Below are 21,622 nucleotides of genomic sequence, written 5' to 3'. Positions count from 1 at the left end.
ATGCATACAGAGAGGTTCTCCTTTTTATGTGGCTTGTTCAGTGTAGGTTGGGGTTGAGATTCCACCTGGAAAAGTGGCGTCAGAAGGACCTGTAGCTGCTCCTGCTGCATCGATCAGTCTATCCAGCGCAGTCAGATCAGTAACGTTACTCCGTTGGAGTGGCTGAGAGCGCTGACTGGAGCGGGATACAGAAAAAGGGGGAGGAGATCACTCAGATCAGCGAGCAGCCCAGCGCAGTGTGTTGCTCAGTAAGAGAAGGGAAGAGGAGGCAGAGCAGGCCAGTTGCCTTCTAGTCTGCATCATAAAGCTGAAGGTTCATCCTTTCGTCCTGAGGAGGATCTGACCAGAGGAGACGGAGGAAGAGCACCGCAGGTCATTAATGCTCTCTCTGTCTTTCTGCCGATGTTTTGCAGGCGTGGTGCCAGCCAAGAGAAGCCCAAAGCTGGTGGTGAGTACTATGTCTTCAAATCTCCTCTTTGTGTGCATATCATAGCACGCTCATTGCTGAAACAAGTGCTATTTTAAGAATAGAAGGCACGGACTTGTGAGATGTGACTGAGATCTTAAGCTTCAGAAATCTTTGCTGCTTCTTCATTATCAGTCTCTGGCTCTTTCTGCAAGCTTTGTGTGATTTTTCTTTTTTTTTTTTCTTTTTTAATCTCTGAGCTTTTTTCTGCCACTTTTCTCTGTTTAATATCCTCTTTACTTTCTCTCAACATCCCTCCCTTCCTGCCATGCTGCCACTCTGTGACTGATTGAGCGTAGCGTAGCCTGGGCAGAGCAGTGCAACTGTGACCAGCTGTTGAGGAGGGCAGACAGCCACAGCTCAGAGAAAGAGGCATCAAGAAAAGATTGGGGGAAGAGCGTCAGGAAGGGAAACATAGTTCTGAGTCACCCATTTATTCAGAGATACAGAGGGAACACTTGATGGAGGGAAAGAGGAGAAGCGATGTCAGGCTCGAAAATTGGGGTTTGTTAAAAATAACAAAAAAAACACAATGGAGAAAAAGCTGAGAAAGAACCAGCAAGACAAGTCTTGAAGGGCCTACCTGGGGAACAGACAAGATTTTAAGGAACAGACGCCTTGTGATTTTTATACATAAAGTAAGTAAGATATTTACTGTAAAATCAACCTAAATCATTCTCATTTGTAACCTGGGATGGAAGTAAAAATCTGTTCTCTTCCTCAACAATGCATTAATCACATTATTCTCCTTTCAAACCTAGAGGTACTGTCCGGAACTACTTAATTTCAGAGTGTAGACCATGTTTGCTTCCTGCTTCTCCAGCCAATCATATGAGAGTTCCCAGAGTTCCCAACACAGAGCGCAGCATTTGGTATTTTATCCTGGCAAAAGAGCAGCAGCCTGCAAACATGGAAGCCAGTAGGAGAAACAGACCAGAAATAGAACAGAATACAACATCATATACCTATCCTGTGGAAGTAAAAATTCACAACAGCAACACGCCGTTTAAAAACGGCATATTAGATTGTTGTGATTGATAAGCAGGGTGTACCCCGCCTCTCGCCCATGGACAGCTGGAGGGAGATAGGCACCAGCACCCCTCGTTACACCAAAAAGGGATAAAGTGTGTTAGAAAATGGATGGATGGATATATTATTTATTTATTTTTTACCTCCACACACTGACCAAGATGGTAAAAGAAGTTCATCAAAACTCACTGCTATACCCCTCTTCCACTAGTACCAACTCAGAGCGGTTTGCTACGGCTCGAGTCAGCTTTTCCATTTTTAGTACCTGCCTGCTTGTGGTTCCAATTGCTCCGAGTCACACTGAAAACGCAACATCAGAAGATTGTCAGTCACTCATTGGTTAGGGGGTAGCGTCACTAGTCACTGAGTACTTTTATAACTAATATCTTCAACCATTAAATGATTTTACCCTGTGTATGAGCACTATATTATAGCAAGCTAGCTTTTGGTAGCATTAGCATTAGGTAGCATTAGCTTACCCTCACAGGTCCTCTAGCTTGTATTCTTCGGTTTTATTACCTCATGGCTTCTTTCTCTCCTGTACGTATCCTGGGTGCTTATTAAGCCATAAATAGAGCATCAGTCTGGGCTGTTTTTGTGTTGGTGTGTTGGAGTTTGCCAAACTCCACTGAGACTTCAACTGGCACCATGTTATTTATTGAGAAGGGATGAAGATTTAGATTTTCTGCACCAAACACTTTAATCTTATTTGCTGTGATACAAACAATAAGTATATAGAAGAGCATCTACTGCCCACTGTGAAGTTTCTGTGAACCTTTTTAAAGTGCATGGCGTTATGAACTCATTCAAATTATAGGGCCTTTAGAACATAAATCTGGTGGACTTCTCTATTAAACTGAAAAATTATAGTTCAATAGATCAGCACCGTAATTACCCAAAATGCTTGACCATATCAATATTGATACAGTTCACCAGACTCTAAAGCACTCAACTCTATCCCAGTCCTCAGACCTGAACCCTTTAGAAAACCTGTGGGCTGAGCTAAAGGGACAAAAGCAAAAGTAAGAGTCATGAAGACAACCTAAAGAGATTGTGGAAACATGGAGGCTTAAAATGTCTCTTCATGTATGCTCAAACCTTGTGAAATGTTAGAGAAGAAGCCTAAGAGCAGTTCCACTGGAAAAAGGGATCAACAGCAGGGGTATCAATAACTGAGTCACCATGGATGTTGGTAAAAACAATGTCTGAACATAGAATATTTTTCCCCAATAGGTAAATGTGCTCAAATTAAAGGTTAGCTTTTTCAAAATTGTTTATAGGTCAGATTATTGCCTGGAGGGCCACTGATTTGTCTGTAAAGAAGAGTCAGGGCAAAGTTATTTTTTTATTCTCCAAGAGTGAAAAAAACATCTTTCTGTGCCTCTCGATTGACATTCAAAGCTCTTACCTGATATGACTGGATATTAGGATTAGGATTAGTTTGGTTCCCATCAGGAATATGGAAGTTACCTTTCCAGGTCACATGGTCTGTCAGTCCGAGAAGGGGGATGGGCTTTGTTTGGGGGTCGAGTGGGACCAACAGTTGCCCTGGCTGAGTGTCACTCCAGATTAGTGTTCATCTAAGAAAAAGCCAGATTCCTCCCCTGTGTTATGTCAGGGAAATGTCACGCTACATGTGACTTTCCTTTAGCCAAGAACATCCACTTTGCCTTCAGTCCAGAATCTGTCTGGATGCTTGCAGTAAACTCCCATATGCAGGAGAGACTCTATGCTCTCCCACCCCATTATCAAGTCTCCTGTGATTGAATGAGAAGTCAATTCTGTGTGCCTGTTGTCCTCATTATGAAGCATTACGGGAATTTGACCCTTCATCTCATAAAGTGTGATGAGTGGAATGACTTCTCTACCATTTCAAGCCCCATCTTATTAGTTACAATAAATAAAGAGTGATTCAGTTGTCAGTGTTGCCCCATTTCACTGTCAGTAATCACATTTTCAGAGTAGGACTCATTATTATATGACTGCAAATGGCTTTTTGGGCTGGGTAAACAAATATTAACATTGTAATCTGTACATACTCCAGTTTCTGTATAAGATAATTGTATGAAAAATGCAGAGCTTGTGAAAAGCTTTTAAAAACAACACAGTGACTTTAAAAGTATTAATTCCCCTTGAAATGTTCACCTTTGTTTTCATATTAATTGATATCCTTTGTGCATTTAATTGGGATTTTATGTAATTGACCAATTTAAGAGTAGTGCTCAACTGTGAAGTACAAAGACAATAATATGTATGTTCTTTAAACCAATAGAAAATGGGTGCAGTGGTTTAATATTCAGCCCCTCTGAAACCCTAAAAGACTTGCAGCTGTAACTACAGTGGAAGTTGGTTCCTCAAATACTTTGTGGAACCAACTTTCACTGTAATTACTGCTGCAAGTCTTTTACGGTTTCTGTCTCTAGCATCCCAGCTTTGCACATCAAGACGTAAAATTGTTTTGAGTATTCTTCATTGCTCAGCTCTCACTTGGATTTAGGACAGGACTTTGACTTGGCCACTTTTAACATGGGAATGTGCTTTGATCTAAGTCATTCCACTGTAACTATGTGTCAGTGTTTACTGTTGTTATCCTGCTGGAAGGTGAACTTCTGCCCCCGTCAAGTCTTCAGCAGCCTCTAACATGTTTTTATGTAGGCATGGCTCTGAATTAAGCTCCATCCATCTTCCTATTTACTGTGCTTTCCTGTCCCCACTGAAGAAAAATGTTCCCACAGGGTGATGCTGCCATCAGTTAGCTTTAGCATGGGAATAGTATAGTGTCAATTATCACTTTTGGTCACATAGTTTGTGTTAGACTGCATACAGGACTTTGGCTATTTTCTTGCCACTATTTAAAAAATGCTGGATTAACAGTTTCTCCCACTTGAGCTCTGTTGGTCTGTCACATAAAGTCCCAATAAAATAGACTGAAGTTTCTGAAAAACCAAAGAGTTTTGATGTTGAGGTAGAGGGTCAATGCATGAAAGTCCAAATTCCAAATGTTGGAGATATGACAAGCCTTTAATGCAACTCAGTTGATTTAATTCATGTTTTTAATCATCTTTGCTATTTCCAAGTAAACTGAACTAAACTACTAAATTCTAAATACCGGAATCTATTTTTTTTTTTTTGTATTTTAAGCAGAGAAAACATTAGCCTGAACCCAAAATAATACACAGGGGAAGATTAAGTGTTGTTTTTTTTAAATCATTGATGAAATCTTATTTATTTTGGTTGCATTTCTGTACTTGAAATGGAAGAAAAATGTCATCTTCTGCAGTAAAGAGTAATGAAATTAATAAAAAAAAGCAACATCTCTTTTACTTTCTCCTGTCTTTGTCCTGCATCCATGGAAACCATGTCATTCTTCCTTTTACTTCACTAGACATTTTTAGTGAGAAATGTTCTACAGCAGTATCTAAAAAAGATGACCTTGAATGGTTTTCCTTCCTCTCTCTGTCCTCTATTTTCACTCCTGTCGTCAATTCGCTTATTACTTCTCTCGACTCATTCTCTCCTATCTCTTCATCTTATGTCTATAAGTTCATACTGGAACCCTCCCCCCCCCACCTCCGTTGTCCTTCTACGCTCAAAAATCTCTTCTTTTTTTTTCTCCATCCACCCAGCACCAGTTGGAGAGAAAGGACAGTCAGAACAGCTCCCAACACAGCGTGTGCAGCCATCGCAGCGCTCACACCGACTCTCCCAGCCACCCACCCTCTGCCATGCCCAGCGAGGCAGTGGTCCCCACTCCTGCAGCTCCCACACAGCCTCTGCCGGTCTTGCCCCCCCAGGACCCCGCAGATGGTACTCTCACCCTCCAGAAGAAGCCAGACCCCTTCAAGATCTGGGCCCAGTCCAGAAGCATGTATGAAAGTCGACGTAAGTAGGTTTTCTTTGGTCCTTTTCAACACATTTTCATGGTGGCTCATCCTCGATTGCAACAGCCCATTTGTTTCACACAGTAAGGGTAACATTTTGAGTCAAAACCAACCAAAAAAAACTTATCTGGAAAATGTGAGGCTTATCCATGTTGCATATTTGGTCTTTTTTTTTGTGGTTGCTTTAAGATTTGATCAAAGTCACAACAAATTCTGTGATAACAGCTGACTCCAGAGAAAAGTGTTTTTGGGAGCAAGCTGATCAGAACTGATGTAGTGTATTTTAATATCCAACTTGCAAGTGCATCATCACTACCGCCATCTTTAATCTCTGACGTACAAAACAATTAAATACAAGATCATAGATGCAAAAGGGAGAAGGCACATACATCATTAAGGTATAGAGTCTGCGATTTTTCCGGAAGTTTCCCCAAGTCCCTTTTTGAATAACTGTGCATGCAAAAGACCGTCTTACCTTCTCTTCTGCTCTTCAGTGGGATGCCTTGAAAAAATCTCCCAAATCCTCTCCGGTCTTATTTCTTTATACTGAGGCCTTCCTCTTAAGCCTTCACGGTTTACTTCTTGCGACTGTCAACTATGCTCAACGTATACGGTGAGAGCAGCTGAGCAACAAGAAAAGGCTAACACTGAAGCTAATCGCTAAACTAACCAGATACATAAACACTAGAAGTGCACATGTGCAGCCAGCAAGCGGAAACTAACAAGGAATGAGCACACACACTGGCGTTATGTGAGCGCGTCAGAATGATTGGCATGTGGGACAACCAATAGATAAGGTGATACCCCCGGAACTAGAGGGAGAGACGGGGTTGACACAGAACCAAAACTCTGACCAATCCCTGCCCTTTGGATGGCCAAGATTGGTCGGAGTTTTTATAGGACTGCAGCTCCCACAGAGATTGATATTTCTTTTCCACCTCCTTTTTTTGATTACATAATTGATTGACTCCTTTAAGGATGGAAGGATGATTTTACCCAGTATAACAAAAACAAGATTACCAACATTCCCTTTTAAATAGATAGATGAAGCTTATAATGACCTCAGAAGAAGCTAAAAGGACTGTGTCATGCATAGAAAAGTTTAGTCAGAAGGCAAACCATAAGAACTCACAACTGGTACCTCAGATTGCAGCAATAAAACACTTTCATATCCTATCTGGTTCATCAATATTCACAGGGAAACACTGCAAATGTGAAGAAAGGGAGAGCATCTGTGTGATCTAAATCATTCAACTGTTCTTTTTCGCACCGAGAGCGATATGTCAGAGAAGTGTGCAATTCTATAAACCCTAAAAATCCAGCTTCATGTCACAACAAAAAGTATTATGTAATCTGAGTGGGATGATGTGCACAGCAAGTTTGTTGTGTTGGCTTGTCGAATTACTGTTCTTGGCCAGATGCGCTAGTTGTGCACCAGCCGTGTGTTGCTTAATAAGAATGTCAGCAAGAAGAAACTAGGGCTGCTGCTAATTAAATATTAACTGGGTCTTGAGAGGGTTCCTTTAAGCCGCACATGATTGGTGTATATGTTTGATAACCTCTGAAGAAGCTACAGCCCCTTTTATGATTCAGTGGGGGAGCAAGAGGAGACACAATGAAACAAGAAAGAGGCAAACAGAATTACTAACAGCCCCAGATTCCCTGTCTCCATTTTCATGCTGTTCATATTCCCACATCCCAGCAAACACTGCTTGAATTCGTGGAGATCCATTTGTGCATCCACTGTATGTGCGCTTCAGAAGCCCTGTTTCAATGGCGGGACAGTGTGATGGAAGGGTGAATCCTAAGTGCTGAAAGAGATAGCAGCTTGACTTCTTTTTGATGCTTCTCTTGCAAGACAGTTTTTTTTACTGACTGGGAGGGAGTTCCCATGTTATAGCAGTTTAGGGTGAATGATCTGTAAGTTCATGAAATGAATGCTATAACCAGTGGAGATACATAGATATTGTGGCCCAATCTTATAGGCAGAGTTGTTTTAATTCATCTAGATTGTACTGCTTTTAGCATGAAGAACCCATTTTAGGTAATGTTACAAAATCTCAATGAGAGTCAGGATTATTACTAGACCACTCCAAAGATTTCCTTTTTAAAAAAATATTTAGAGGTGGGCTTGCTATGGTGCTATAGCTCATTATCATGCAAACATCTTTTTAATTTGAAACATTGCATGTTGCAAAAAGCTAACGCAGGGGGAGGTTGTAGGGGCAAATAGTTTTGGATGGATGGATGGACGGACGCATGCATGCATGGACGGATGGATGATTAGCTAACCTTGCTGTGGCTCCTCATTAAAAGGACTTTAAGTCGTAGGAAAAGTTTAAAGTCTGGATTTGAAACGGGCACTGTTTAAGATTTTGGTATACATGATAACGGTAACCTGCCTAGTGTGAGTAGGTAGTCATAGCTGTGTTTTACTTGTCTCCGCTTATTTGTTTGCGTTCAACAGCCTTTGGAAGGAAACATATTGTGGACACAGTTAAAATTAACGTGGTGTTGATTCTGACTCAAAAGAATTATTAAGTCCTTGTTCTTAACAAGGCAAGGCAAGTTTATTTATAAAGCAATTTTCAAGACAAAACACTTCAAAGTGCTGTACATGAACAAAACAAAAAACAAAGAGGAAAGAAAAGCATTACAGAGGCAAGCACATTGCATTGGAATAATTACAGTAGGTCAGATACAGTATAAGACAATTTAGACTCAAACGTCGACATTAAAATTTAAAGGCAACTCTAAACAAATACGTTTTAAATTTGTATTTAAAGGAAGTCAGGTTTTCTGCACTTTTAGAATCTTCTAGGAGTTTGTTCCAGATAATTGGAGCATAAAAACTAAATTCTGCTTCTCCGTGTCTGGTTCTGGTTCTAGGTATGCAGAGTAGGCTGGAGCAAGAAGACCTTAGTGTTCTGGAGGGTTGATCCACTTATAACAAGTCTGTGATGCATTTAGGTGCTAAGGAATTCAGTGATCTATAGACTAACAGAAGTATTTTAAAGTCTATTCTCTGAGATACAGGGAGCCAGTTTAGAACTGGGGTGATGTGCTCTACTTTCTTAGTCTTAGTGAGGACGCGGGCAGCAGCGTTCTGGATCAGCTGCAGCTGTCTGATCTACTTTTTAGGCAGACCTGTGAAAACACCCTTGCAGTAATCTATTCGTCTAAAGATGAATGCATGGATTAGTTTTTCCAGCTCCTGCTGAGACATTAGTCCTTTAATTCTTGAAATGTTCTTCAGGTGATAGAAGGCTGACTTTGTAATTGTCTTTAGATGCCTTTGAAGGTTCAGGCCTGAGTCCATCACCACACCTAGATTTCAGGGTTGATTGGTGGTTACTAGCTGAAGCAACTGATGCTAACTTTTGATCACTCGAGAATTGTTTTTGGAAGAAACCTTTGGCACATCCATGCATTCATTTCTTCTAAGCATTTACTATTTTAGAGGTTCATAGTCACCTGGTGACATGGTGATGTAGAGCCGTTTGTCGTCTGCATAGTTATGGTAGCTGTTGTTGTTTTTTATGATCTGAGATAGAGGGAGCATGCAGATATTGAAAAGGAGGGGACCCTCCTTTAACATAGTATTTGAAAAGAACTGAGTCAATTCTGCTCTCTGGTATTGCATCATGTCATGTCTATCAAGACAATTGCTTACATTTTCAGGTTTAACAAAAGAAAAAAAAAGATCAGGTTTTCCCAGTGGTGGGCAGATGTAAGATGGATGGCAAACAGCTTTCTTCTTTTAACCTCTGGCTTTTGAAGACATTTCATTCATCAACCAAGACGTTGCTGTAGCTCTGACCCATGGGCAGTCAGTTAGACATGGATAAAAGATGACATATCCTAAAGAAGCCAAGAGGAAGTGCAGCTGCTGTCTCTTTAAACTGTTTACACTGAGCTTTGATCACTACTCCTCACAGTTGAACTGAGGGGTTGCTTACCAACCGAACAGGGGCAGATAAATCCAACTAACCACACAGTAGATGGAAGCGAGGCGCTGAAGCACACGGGTTCACTGCCAGGCTCGTGAGGCAGTCGTGGTGACAGCAGGTGGTGCATTAAAAAAGACCCTGTGCCTCCTGTGCATACTGGCCCCGTGGGTTGAACAGGCTGATTCCAAACGCCCTGCGTCCTCCTCCACAGTCTGCTTCCTCTGTGGCAAGATGCGAATGTGTGGGACACCGCACATGTTTGATCAAGATGTAAAGTAGAGAAGATGCAGGGAAAGGGAGATGGACAAATTAATCTGTATGATTCAGATTTGTGGGGTAAATACAAACTAATAGTATTTCCACATTAGGTAAGTTTTTAGATTTCAGATATGGATGTTATGATCATGTGTAATGTACTGTATGTCGTTGCAAAACTGGTTTTCATTAAGGTCCGTCCTAAACCTCACTAGCTACGTTTACATGGACAAAAGTAATCGGAATAAAGGGCCGATCAGAATAAAAATGTCATGTAAACAAGCCAGTCTAAATATTGCGATCAGATTAAGACCAATCGGAATGCAATTGTAATCCAAATGAGAGGGGTGTTTATGCTGATTGATAATCCAATCAACATGCATATAAAGGCTTGTCAGGCTCAAGTTTTTCTGAATGTGGCAAACTGACCCGAATGGACATGTGCGCCCGACGTAAACATGATGTATTTCCACGTTGTAGATTGGTGGAAGTACGTTGGCAAGCAAAACTGCCAGGGCTCCCTATGCAACCTTTCTATTCGAAACATTAAAAGAACTCAAAATTTTTATTTTTTCAGTAACATATTCAGTAAGATTTTGTATATTTGGACAATAAGTAACTACAAAACATGTATGGATGGGAAAGCACAGCTTTACTTTCCTTTTCTCTTAGAACCGCAGAACTGCCCAAAATATGGCCTTTACTTATCCTGGCTGTATTGGTAGCCATTTATATATTAGTTTACATATATAACATTTTTTTAGTATTTTACTTTTATTTGTTTACATATGTGCACCATCCACAGGTGGCAAGGGTCATATAATTTGGTTTAAATGAGCCTTTCATCTCAAAACGGTAACAAAGGATGTTGGAGAAAAATCTTAAGCATGGAGGTCCTGCTATTTCAGTCATATTTCCCCTGTTAGAAAATACAAAAAAATGAATGAAGCTGGACTATTTAATATGAGCAAGAACAAAGCAGCCATCCTTATTACAAATATGAAGTGAAAATAAGTGAACAGAGGATAGGTGTAATAATTTGAAATATTTCTGGACCCCATTCACATGATTAATTCAGTATCTATACAAAACCCAATGTGAATACTGTTGATTTATAGATAAGTGTTGTGCAACAGGTCTTGTTCAATCACACTGCTTGAGCTTCATTTCAACTAAACAGACTTTCCTGCACAACCTGTGTACCTCTAATTCTGCAAGTCGGCTGCTTTTCTGTTTTGTATTTATGATGTTGAACTGTGCCACATCTAGAGATTGTTTGGTGAAGGTGGCAAAGAAAGAAGAGTTTCTAATCACATGGACTAAAATTGTAAGGAAATCAACAAAGAACATGAAACAATACTTAACCAAGTATTTTTTTTTCAGCAACTTTATTTTCCCTCCAGATTTAATAGACTCAGAATCTGTTTTTTTGTTATTATTATTTATATATATATATATATATATTTAAGTATATATATTTAAGTGTATGGAGAGAGTCAGATCCAGTCAGCAGTCCAGTTCAGTTCATTACAAACAATAAAATTCAAATAGATTCAGTTTATACTTCAATGTCAATGAGTAAATCTTCTATCTTGGGAAGTCCCTCGCTTTCACAAGGAAGAAACCTCCAGCAGCACCCAGTGAGCTGAGAAAACAGGAAGTAGACACAGAACAAACAAACAAAAGCTCTTAACCAGATGCACTTTCTATGAGAAAGAAAAACCAATATCTCAGAGAGTTAATAGAAGCGCCTTTATATAGGGGGAAAAAGGACTAAACACAGAAGCACCAGGCCTGGGGTGCTTTCTATAGGAAAGGGGAAACAAGAGGAAAACCGAAATGTGTCTTAGATATTTTACTGCCCAGGAAAGAGACACAGCCAAAGAATAAAGTGCAGTTTTAGTGGTTAGCCATTATTGGTTGTGATTAGTAAACATAGAGTAACTTGCAGGTTCGTCATTCATCTGTATGGAGAGACTCACTGATTTTCTTGTGTGTTTCAGTGCCAGATTGCCAGGAGCAAGACATTTTCCTTTGGCGGAAGGATACTGGCTTTGGCTTCCGCATTTTGGGAGGAAATGAGCCTGGAGAACCCGTAAGCAGCTTTTTACCTATAAATCTCATTATTTACAAATTAAAAGATACGGGTGTAGATATATGCTCGCATGCAGTACTTCTCTGAATCCTTCCCAGTTCGAGGCCGTTTGCTTCATTAATCTTTTTTCTTCCCTCCTCACTTTTCAGCTCTGTCTGCCTTTTCACAAGAATAGCACAAAGTCTTAACAAATTACTCCCACTCCCTATCTGGAGCTGTTGCTCTCTAGAGAACCTTACAGACAGCTTGTTAGGAGAAGCAAACGGCGTATCCTCCAATTCTTGCTGTTGTGCATCATATATTTGTCTTAAAAGGGAAAGCAAGTAGAAGAGTGACAGAAAGCTTGCAATTGGGTAAAATAAAGTGGTAGAAAGTTTCAAGCCTGCCTAGCAGAAGTTTGGCTTGATCATTGGTCCAAAACTGCTGCACAAACAGCAAGTCTGCTTGGGTGTGATGGGTTGCACCAGAGTAGTCTGGGCTCACTTGGTAGATTGGTATATCTTAGGGTTTCATTAAGTTTTTACTTTTGGGTGGTTAATAACATGTTGTTGCTAAACCTTCCTCTATTCTCCAAAGCACCAAAGGTTTAACCATGCACCTTGCAAACTCCATGGGCCCTCCTTGATTCTTCTTTTACTCACAAAACACCGAAATAATTTAGTAACACTCCCCCCTTTTTTATTGTTTTATTACCAGCTGATTCTCACCTCTGAACTAGCTGTAAAAGCCCTTTTCATTGAAACATGTCTGTTTTTTTTTCAGATCTACATCGGGCATATAGTGAAGTATGGGGCTGCAGATGAAGATGGCCGCCTGCGGTCGGGTGATGAGCTCATCTGTGTGGACGGCACAGCGGTAGTGGGCAAGTCCCACCAGCTGGTGGTTCAGCTGATGCAGCAGGCTGCCAAACAGGGTCACGTTAACCTCACGGTCAGACGCAAGACCCCCGGATACGGAGGTGATGAGAGCTTCTCATAGAACATCTTCAAGTGTCTATGTGTCATGCACATAAACATGCGTATTATGTAAACATTTGCCTGTTTGTCCATTTATGTAAACATTGTTTTCCCATCCTCTTTATCCTCAGTGTCAAAGGGAGAAGGCGACGTTCCCCCGTCGCCGGCCTCCTCGCACCACAGCAGCACTCAGGCGCCCAGTCTGACAGAAGGCAAGCGGACCCCTCAGGGGAGCCAGAACTCTCTGAATACAGTCAGCTCTGGCAGTGGATCCACCAGCGGCATAGGCAGTGGTGGCGGCGGTGGCAGCGGAAGCGCCGTGGTCCCTGCCTCCTTGCAGCCCTACGACGTGGAGATCCAGCGGGGAGAAAACGAGGGATTCGGTTTCGTCATCGTGTCGTCTGTCTCCCGGCCTGATGCTGGCACCACATTCGGTAGGTTATGCAGGACTGAGAAATTTGCACTGTAGAGATTAGACAGATTGGTTTTAGTCACAATCTACCACTAATTTAACACTAAAATTGATTTTATGTCATGTTTACACAAAACGTTCTTTAACCATTATTTTTAGACATATGTTTCTCTGTGATTGACCTTTTGGCCAAGCCATGTTTTGGTTTAAAGCACTGAAATCAAACCCCAGTTTGACACAACCATTTATTCCTATTACTATTACACATGGGAAAGTCAGGAAAAACAAGCAAATAGCACACAGTAAAGGTTCCATTCATTTACCTTACAGCTCAAGCCTCAGATCTGGGATCGGATTTGCTAGTTGTTGTGCTCAAAGATTAGGCTAAATAATATTAGCAGCTTTGGGCGATAAGATATTTTTCAATATTTTTTGTATCCAAACACTAAAAGAACAAATGACAGATTAGATGTGCTGAATTTTGTATCCCCTGATTTAATGAGATACATTTATGGGAATTGAAACAGTATAGGTGCTCCAGTTGGTACTACTACCTACTACCTCAATTTTCCATGTAAATAATCATCAGCCTCTGTTTAAATAACTGTCCAATGCAAACATGTTCTGTTTTCAAAGGTTCATGAAATTGCATTTGCTTAAATCCACTATGATGTTTTTGAGATTGGAGTTTTAAAACAGGTCTTTAGTACTGGCCTCTCTCAGACTAGTCGTTAGCTCCGTCCTCCAGAAGCAACTAATCTCAATTTATACCAAAGAAGATGCCATGACAGCTTACTGCATATAATATATAAAATGCTCATTATATTCAACCTGAACCTCAGTCAACAATTCTGTATTATTCCTTTAAACCAGAATCGGCTTATTTTGTAAAATTTGCAGCTCTCTCACATACTCAAAAAGGGATATGTTCTTCATCCTGGTTCTCACCAGTTCATTCACTTCTCAGCAACACTTCATCTTAAATCTTAATCCATCACAGCAACACTACAGACACACATGCAGTAAAGTTGGTCAGGCTTTGAGCAGAAATTGCGGAAGCTGCCCTTGAACAAATTTAGCATAAGCTCTGGGTGATGAACACAGATGTCATGCCAAGGACCCTTGTGTATGTAGCCCTTACGGTGATGTAATGCGATGTGTCATAGGTGAAAGATGAGAGTTGAAGATACTCTAGCCATGCTAGAGTGTCCCGAGGAGGTTCATCTTACCCCAGGGGCTAATGGTGTTGCTTTCTAGAATGCAATTCCAGAATTAATGTGTAATTAACAGTGACGGAGCTGGAAATTGACCTTGTCCAGACTTCTTGATCCTTATAGGGTTCCTCTTTGTCCTCCTTCCTCTCTGTGTTTAGTGTCTCCGCTCCACCTTTATTCCTCAGCCTAGCAGTCTGATTGTCATACAGTAATCTGAGCTGATTCTGTGGCACTCTGTGTTAACTCCTCTAATGGATCGCTACCATGTGGGACGCAGGCTGATATCAGGAATTTGTATTTAATAGGTGATATTGCTCTGAGTGTTCCTTCAGGATTTCTTCACGTGTTTAACTTCTCTGAAAAATGCAGCTGTTTCATCTGTTTCAGTCTCCCGTAGGAAGTGGTGGACATAAATCATTTTCCTGATGTCCACCGCCCCCACCCCCTCCCTTTGATCCTCTCGTATCGTGACCCAGAGTTGGTGTTGTGCTTAGCAGATTGGGTGTTAAATCCTTGTCAAGCCCCTTAATGTCCCACAAGTCACTATTTAGATAAAGTGACGGCATACAAGTGCATTTTCCATCAAAGCAGATGAGGGGTGAATGTGAAGAAAGGTTATGTAATTAATATGGATGCTGCATAGATTGTTGAATGGAAGAAGGAGAGATAGGAGTGAAACAGAAGGTGAAGGAAAACTGGAGATGGCAACGATTTTTCATTAGTTGCTGTTAGTGGATGCTGAACTCCGTCACCCTGCTTTAACAATGTCCTGTCATGTGCCTACATGACTAGTTTCACATAAAGTCTTAAAGACATGGTTCAGAATACTTGAAAGGAGTTTCTGTTAAAAGGTTCTAAGCAGTTTGTAGTATACCTGCAGTATATAACGTTCTTGGCATCTTCATTTTGTATCCCCCTTCTATCTAAACCTCGAGATGTCACATGTGATGTCCAGACTATCATTCTTACATAAAAAACAAAAAAACAAAAATGTCTCTTGCAAAGCAAAATACTGATTTAAACATGTGGGAATGTGAACCTTTGCCCTTTGGATTTGATAATATAATCATAGCTGGACCTTCTAGTATCAAAGTTAACAAAGATGATCAGTTAAACTTGACTCGGATAACTTAAACCAGCATATTTTATTGTGTCATCAGCCACAATTCTAAAAATGAAGAACAGAAATAAAAAATATAATATATCATTCTGCTGTTTTCAGTGGTTTTAAATCACTAAGAGTACATTATTCAGAGCTGTCTATGTTTACGGGGCCCTTTTCCTGTCTAGGTGCAGAATTCCATTAGCAATTGAAACTCCAGGATGTTAGGATAATCACAAAAAGATGTAACTAAATTACCTGTTTTTGTTTTTTTTTAAACCTGATCTCCTCTCATCAGGAGTGAGATACTCCTGATACTTTTTACAAGCAGACATTTCTCCTCTTGTTTCTCATATGCGGTAGGGATTTTCCTCCCAGGGAAGTTAAAATAATATACCTGTTAGTCTTTCGAGGGTTGCTTTAAACATTTACAAAATTTATATTCGTTTTTATTCCTTGTCTGTTGGTGACAAATGGAAAACAATTTATCATTGCGTCAAATTAATCCTGTTTCACTTTAGATGCATGTTAAACCCATACCTACTGAAGCTGTAAGTTAAGCTTCGTCTTACTTGAGGTGCAGGAGCACACGGCACATAGTGGTGATCACATATGATAAACTTAGCATTTAAACATAGCTACTGTGTTCTTTCTGAAAAGTGCAAACATAATCGATTCTAGAACAGCACTGCCGAGGAGTAAGCTGGATAAAAGCAGACTGTTTTTCAGCTTGCCGCAGAAACTGGGCAGGCTGGAGCTAGCTGGTGGTCCATATGGAACCAGACAAAAGTCGATGGTACTATTTTTAAACCAACTCAAGTCTATAGGTGCATTCACACTGAACGCGAACAAAGCGAATAGAGCGAGTGATTTAATTGTTATCCCTATGTAAAAGTGCAAATTACCGATCCGAACGACGCGTTTCTAGCTATGCGAACGGCACGAATTGGGTGATTTGAGAGCAGTGAAACTCCTAACAAGTAGAGCAAAGCAAAATGTCGCTTGTGTTCAACAATCTGTACTTTTTTGTCAATTTGTGTCATATTAAAGGTGCTCCTCGTCCATTTATTGAAGCACAAAACATTTTTTTTATGTGTTGCATATTTAGACAGTCCAATTAGGCTATATTTCTATTGTGCAATGATGGATTCACTGACCAAAGAGGCCTGTAGTTTGTGTCACGGAGGGTGATCCATCCCCCAACGGTGGGCAGCAGCTCCTCATACTGCCATCCAGACGCAGGATGCGTCTCTCAATACTCTCAGTACTCTCAGAACCGGGTGCGTCTCTGGAGGATCTGGTGGACCCAGGGGCGTCGGCGTCGTTGTTTCGGCTGTCCACATTAAATATAGCACCGTGACTCGCTTGGTGAGATCCATCTCCGCCACGATGAGTTGAACAAACAGGAGGAATGGATAAACACTCCTTCTATTTGATGACGCGGTAAAGCGAGCTGGGGGAAAATCTGACTGTTTTGTCTGTCCGAATTGTTTGTGAGAGAGGAGCAAAATGTCAAGCGACTAACAGCAGACAATCAAGACCAATTTCTTCACCTTGATTGCCTTCGGTGTGAATGTACCTTTTATAGTCATGCCGTTTTAAGTCAAAATGTTATTTTATGACTATTGAAGCTGTCCCCATGTTTAAGTCAGATGGTCATTTAAAAAGAGGCTGATTAATTATTTACCCATGAAAGTACAGTTGAAGGCGACGGGCCACAAATTATCTTCCTTTGTGAACAGAACTTGTAAAACATTTCCAGTAAAAGGAACTCTGATATAAAGCTTAGGCAGTGTTCAATTAAAGTACTATAATATTTTTACTTTTAACACAGCTTTTCATTCATAGCAGACAGTTACTTATATTGGAAACGCGTTGCGTGTCCTGTTGTGGCTACCTGTTTAGCTCAGGAAGATCTTTTGTGGTCTACTACATCCTGGCTCCATTTTCTGTGTAAATAAGTGTGAGCTTTTTGTAAATAATCCCTCAATGCAAACATGAGTTTAAAGGCTTAGAACAGAGCATTTTTAACAGACCTGCACTTAAAAAATTCTGAACTATCTCTTTAAATTCTTATGCTTATCTCAGCCAGAGTCACACAGCTCAGGTATCAGGTTGTGTAAAGACTGAACACTCATTGATCCAGTGATACACCAACTTCACAGCTCTTCAATTAACATATTAAGCTGTGGGACAAAAGGACGTCCTTAACGTTTTAAAATGAATGCACTTTAAGGAGTGCATTCATTTTAACCAGACTTTTTTTTTCAGAAAAAATTTTAATTTCTATGTAAACTCCAGGTTATTAACTATCTTTGGGTGAATAGAGACTTGGTGATTGGGAGATATTTAATCTATCCTCCTTTTTCTTTCTTTATGTTGTCTCCTTCTTTCCCACTTCCATTAAATGCAAATCAACACAAATAATCATCTCAATGAAACAAATCTACACCACACACTGTTTTTTACATTTTTTTTAATTATGAAACACAAACACACCTAACACAAAAAGCTGGAAATGCTTGTGTGGCGATGCCCCACAAAATAGGTCGCATCATAGAGGGCAGCCCGGCGGACCGCTGCGGCAAGCTGAAAGTTGGGGACCGGATTCTGGCGGTTAACGGCTGCTCCATCACGAACAAGTCCCACTCAGACATCGTCAACCTGATCAAGGAGGCCGGGAACACTGTCTCACTCAGGATCATCCCAGGCGATGGTAAGGCTCTCATCTACCGACATCACACGAATGTTTCATAATGCATCATGATGTGACTTATTCATGATTGTGGTGGGAAGAAAAGGGCACTGACGCTTTTCACGGGTAAGAGAACTTTTTATCAGGGTGTGAAGGCTTGTGTAAGTCGCAGCATCACTTGGTATGAGTAAAGATAACACTCCCTTTTTTCTGCTCTTTGTTCAGTTGACTGGCTGGATTGAGGAAGTTGAACACTTATCCTATTGGTGTCAATTCCAACAAATTTTACAATGAAATATGACAATATCTAAGCACAGCCAGTCTTTGTGATAAGACAAAGTTCCTTTATATGATATACCAACTCAAAATATGACACATAGATGTGAAATGGAAGAAAATCTTCTGAAAAATGTGCTTTCTTTTGTGTTCAGACCACCTTAGTCAATACTTTCAGAGCCACCTTTGCTGCAAGTCTTTTGGCATACATGTGTACTTACTTTGTATGGAAGAAATATAAGATTTTGTCTGCTGTTCTTTGACACACTTGCACAAACTCAATAAGTCTGGATGGAGATACTGTGTTAGTACAGCGATTCTAGCTAAGTCTAGCTTCAAACTTTAAATTAGATTTAGGTCTGGACATTAACTGGACCATTCTAGCAGATGAATAGGCTTTGATTTAACCCATTACATGGCAGCTTTGTGGTTATGACTGCCATCCTCCTGGAAAGTGAATGTCTGCTCCAGTCTCGGGTCTTCCAACAGGTTTCCTTTGGGGAAGGCCCTGTATTTGGCTCCAACAATCTTCATGCTAAACTAATCTGGCTAAAAACACCGTCTACATATTTGCTGTGTGAACTTTCAAGGAGAGTTCAAATAATGATATCCCAACAACGGTGCATTCGCTTTATTCCATGAGGGCAACAAAATGTTGTCCTCTCCACAGATTCTGCTACCTAAGCTGTGTATCTCTGCAGTTGCTCCAGAACTACTTCTCTGAATAACACTTGTCCTTTTTTATTTCATAATCTAGCCTTGCTTTACACTTTATCTGTAAATTGTCATTGAAATGTTTCTAAAAAAGGAAAATTTCATAAAAAAAGTTGTGTATTTTGACACTTATTTCAAAAAGTGAAACCAATTTTGTAAGTGGTAAATGGACTGAATCCATATAGCAAACCATGGTAAGTGAACCAACTTTTGGTACCTTTGGGAGTGTGGGCAGTTACCGAGACCTGCTAGAAAATGAGCAGATGACATGGCACTCCAAATCATCACTGACTGTGAAAACTTCATTCTGGACTTCAAGTAACATGGATTCTGTGCCTTTCTACTCTTCCTCCAGACTCAGAGGAAATGCAAACTTTACTTTCAAAGAGAAACAGTTCAGTTCTGGTTCTCCTTAGCCCAGGTAAAACACTTCTAACGTTGTCTCTGGTTCAGGAGTGACTTTACACAACAAATAAAACATTTATAGCCCATGTGGGATCTGTGTGTGTGTGTGTGCTGAGTCAAGCCTCAGTCCACTCCTTGCGAAGCTCCCCTAAATTCTTGAAGGGATTTTGCTTGATAATCCTCTCAAGGCTGCTGCTATCCCTGTTGCTGGTGGACATTTTTCCATCACACAGTTTTCCATCCACTCACTTGTTTTTGAATTTCTATGAAACATGGTTGGATACAGAACTGTGTGAACAACCAAACTTCTTCCGCAATAACCTTTAGTGGCTGGCCCTCCTTGTGGAGCGTGTCCACGACTGTCTTCTGGACATGTGTCACGTCAGCAGTCTTCCACATGATTGTGTTAGCCCTACGTCTCAGAAAAAGGAGACAATTTGAAGGCACAGGAAACCTTTGAAGCTGTTTTCAGGTAATCGGTTGATTATTGTGTGACTCTGACTTTCCAATATTAAAATATATTTAAAAAATCTAATATTTATTTTTCAAGATCCAGAATTTTTTAAGATACTGAATTATGGGCTTTTGTTATCTGTAAGCCATGAAAATCAAAATTACAAGAAATAAATACCATTAATCTATATGAGTTTCACTTTCTGAAATGAGTGACAAAAATATTTTTTCACAACATTATTTATTTATTTATTTATTCAAATTACAGCTGAAGCCAATTGGTTGCATTGGATTTTATTTAGGGGTTTCAGCAGGAAGTGGCCTTAATACACAATCATGCCACTTTTAAAACAACATATTTTTTCCACTTCACATTAAAGCACTACATTGTGTTGGACTGCCGGATAAAATCCCAACAAAATGCATTAAAGTTTGGGTTTGCATCACGGCAAAATGTAAAACAGGTTCGTGGGATGTGAATAATTTTGCAAGTCACCGCATGCCAAGTTGAGAGAGAGAAGAGATCTGTTTGGCAATTGAGCCAATGTTCAACCACAACAGACACAGAGCAGAGCTGGGCTCTGCTGTGCATTAACACGCTACACAGAGGCACTGTTTCAAAATGAAATTTCCAAGGATTAAAGCTAAAAGTGGTGGTAACAGTCTCCCTCATGGACCCCAGTTCTCACCATCAGCGTGAAACCTATTCATATACTGCAAACACAGTCCAAGAGGGACATTATGATCCCTGCAGGGCAGCGAAGAAGTCAGTTTCTTTGGAGCTGAGGGAAGAGCGAGTAAGGAGCCTAAGAGGAATGAGTCAGGCTGATATTCTTGTTAAACATTCACAGAGCTATACTCCTCCTACCTGAAACTAGTATATCTGGCTTTAAAACTGTTGCCTTTTTTATTTTTTATTAAACAGATCCTGGAAAAAAGAAAAAACAATGCTTAGGGAGAGTCTTTTCTTGTATTGTATTTGTTTTCCGTTTCGTGCAGACAGACCAGTGTTGTCGGTGAGCAAATGACAGATGACGGCATCACACACAGTTAGCATCAGGTTGAATAGAGCATAGAGCTGCCTGTGGGTGATTCAGGGGATTCTTTTGGACGGTGGCATTTTCGTTCACCGCAGTGCCTTTTAAAAAACACAGCTCCAGGCTAAGACGTTTGAAAAAAAAAAAAAACACCCACTTTATTGAACTTTTTTTCCTCTCTCTCTTTTCAGAATCTTCCAATGCTTCTCTGCTGACTAATGCAGAGAAAATAGCTACTATCACCACCACACACACGCCTCAGACCACAGAGTTAAGGTAGGTGCTGCTGCATTTTAAATTTTTAGAATGTGAGATGTAATAATAATTAAGCTAATTGTGTGATAAAATATATCGCCAGTGTGAAACCTTTTTGTTTGCCTTTAAAAGGAATCATTCGAAGTCAAAAGGAGCTCCTCCTCCCCCTCCTTCACAAACTCAAATGCAGGTAAGTGGTGATACAAATTTTACACTGAAATTATAAGAAGTGTAATAAATAAATTAAGATGTACAAAACTAGTCAACCTGACATTACAATATGTTTCAGTGGGATCCTTTATCCTTGATTTGCCACATCGCTACCGGACTTTAACATTTATAGTATCAATATTTTTGATTAGTGTTTCTTGCTGAGAACCCACACATGTCTGAAAATGGAAAAAAGGAACAAGTCACAACATTTCTA

The 21,622-nt window shown here is 40.3% G+C and overlaps 1 protein-coding gene across 13 annotated transcripts in view; it reads left to right on the top strand.

The window, feature by feature from the left end:
• Positions 1–21,622, top strand: part of LOC105926066 (membrane-associated guanylate kinase, WW and PDZ domain-containing protein 1) — a 144,806-nt gene that overhangs the window by 113,049 nt on the left and 10,135 nt on the right. For all 13 annotated transcript variants that reach the window (XM_036138854.1, XM_036138852.1, XM_036138846.1 and 10 more), the window contains 8 exons: positions 414–448; positions 5,122–5,377; positions 11,585–11,676; positions 12,439–12,634; positions 12,764–13,066; positions 17,873–18,076; positions 21,132–21,216; positions 21,328–21,385. In XM_036138854.1, coding sequence (XP_035994747.1) covers positions 414–448; positions 5,122–5,377; positions 11,585–11,676; positions 12,439–12,634; positions 12,764–13,066; positions 17,873–18,076; positions 21,132–21,216; positions 21,328–21,385 — 1,229 coding nt within the window. The remainder of the gene's footprint in view (positions 1–413; positions 449–5,121; positions 5,378–11,584; positions 11,677–12,438; positions 12,635–12,763; positions 13,067–17,872; positions 18,077–21,131; positions 21,217–21,327; positions 21,386–21,622) is intronic.

Source organism: Fundulus heteroclitus, chromosome 1 (assembly GCF_011125445.2).
Source record: "Fundulus heteroclitus isolate FHET01 chromosome 1, MU-UCD_Fhet_4.1, whole genome shotgun sequence".
Taxonomy (NCBI): Eukaryota; Metazoa; Chordata; class Actinopteri; order Cyprinodontiformes; family Fundulidae; genus Fundulus; species Fundulus heteroclitus.
Note: the sequence above shows the minus strand (reverse complement) of the source record. Positions and strands in the feature narration are given on the sequence as shown.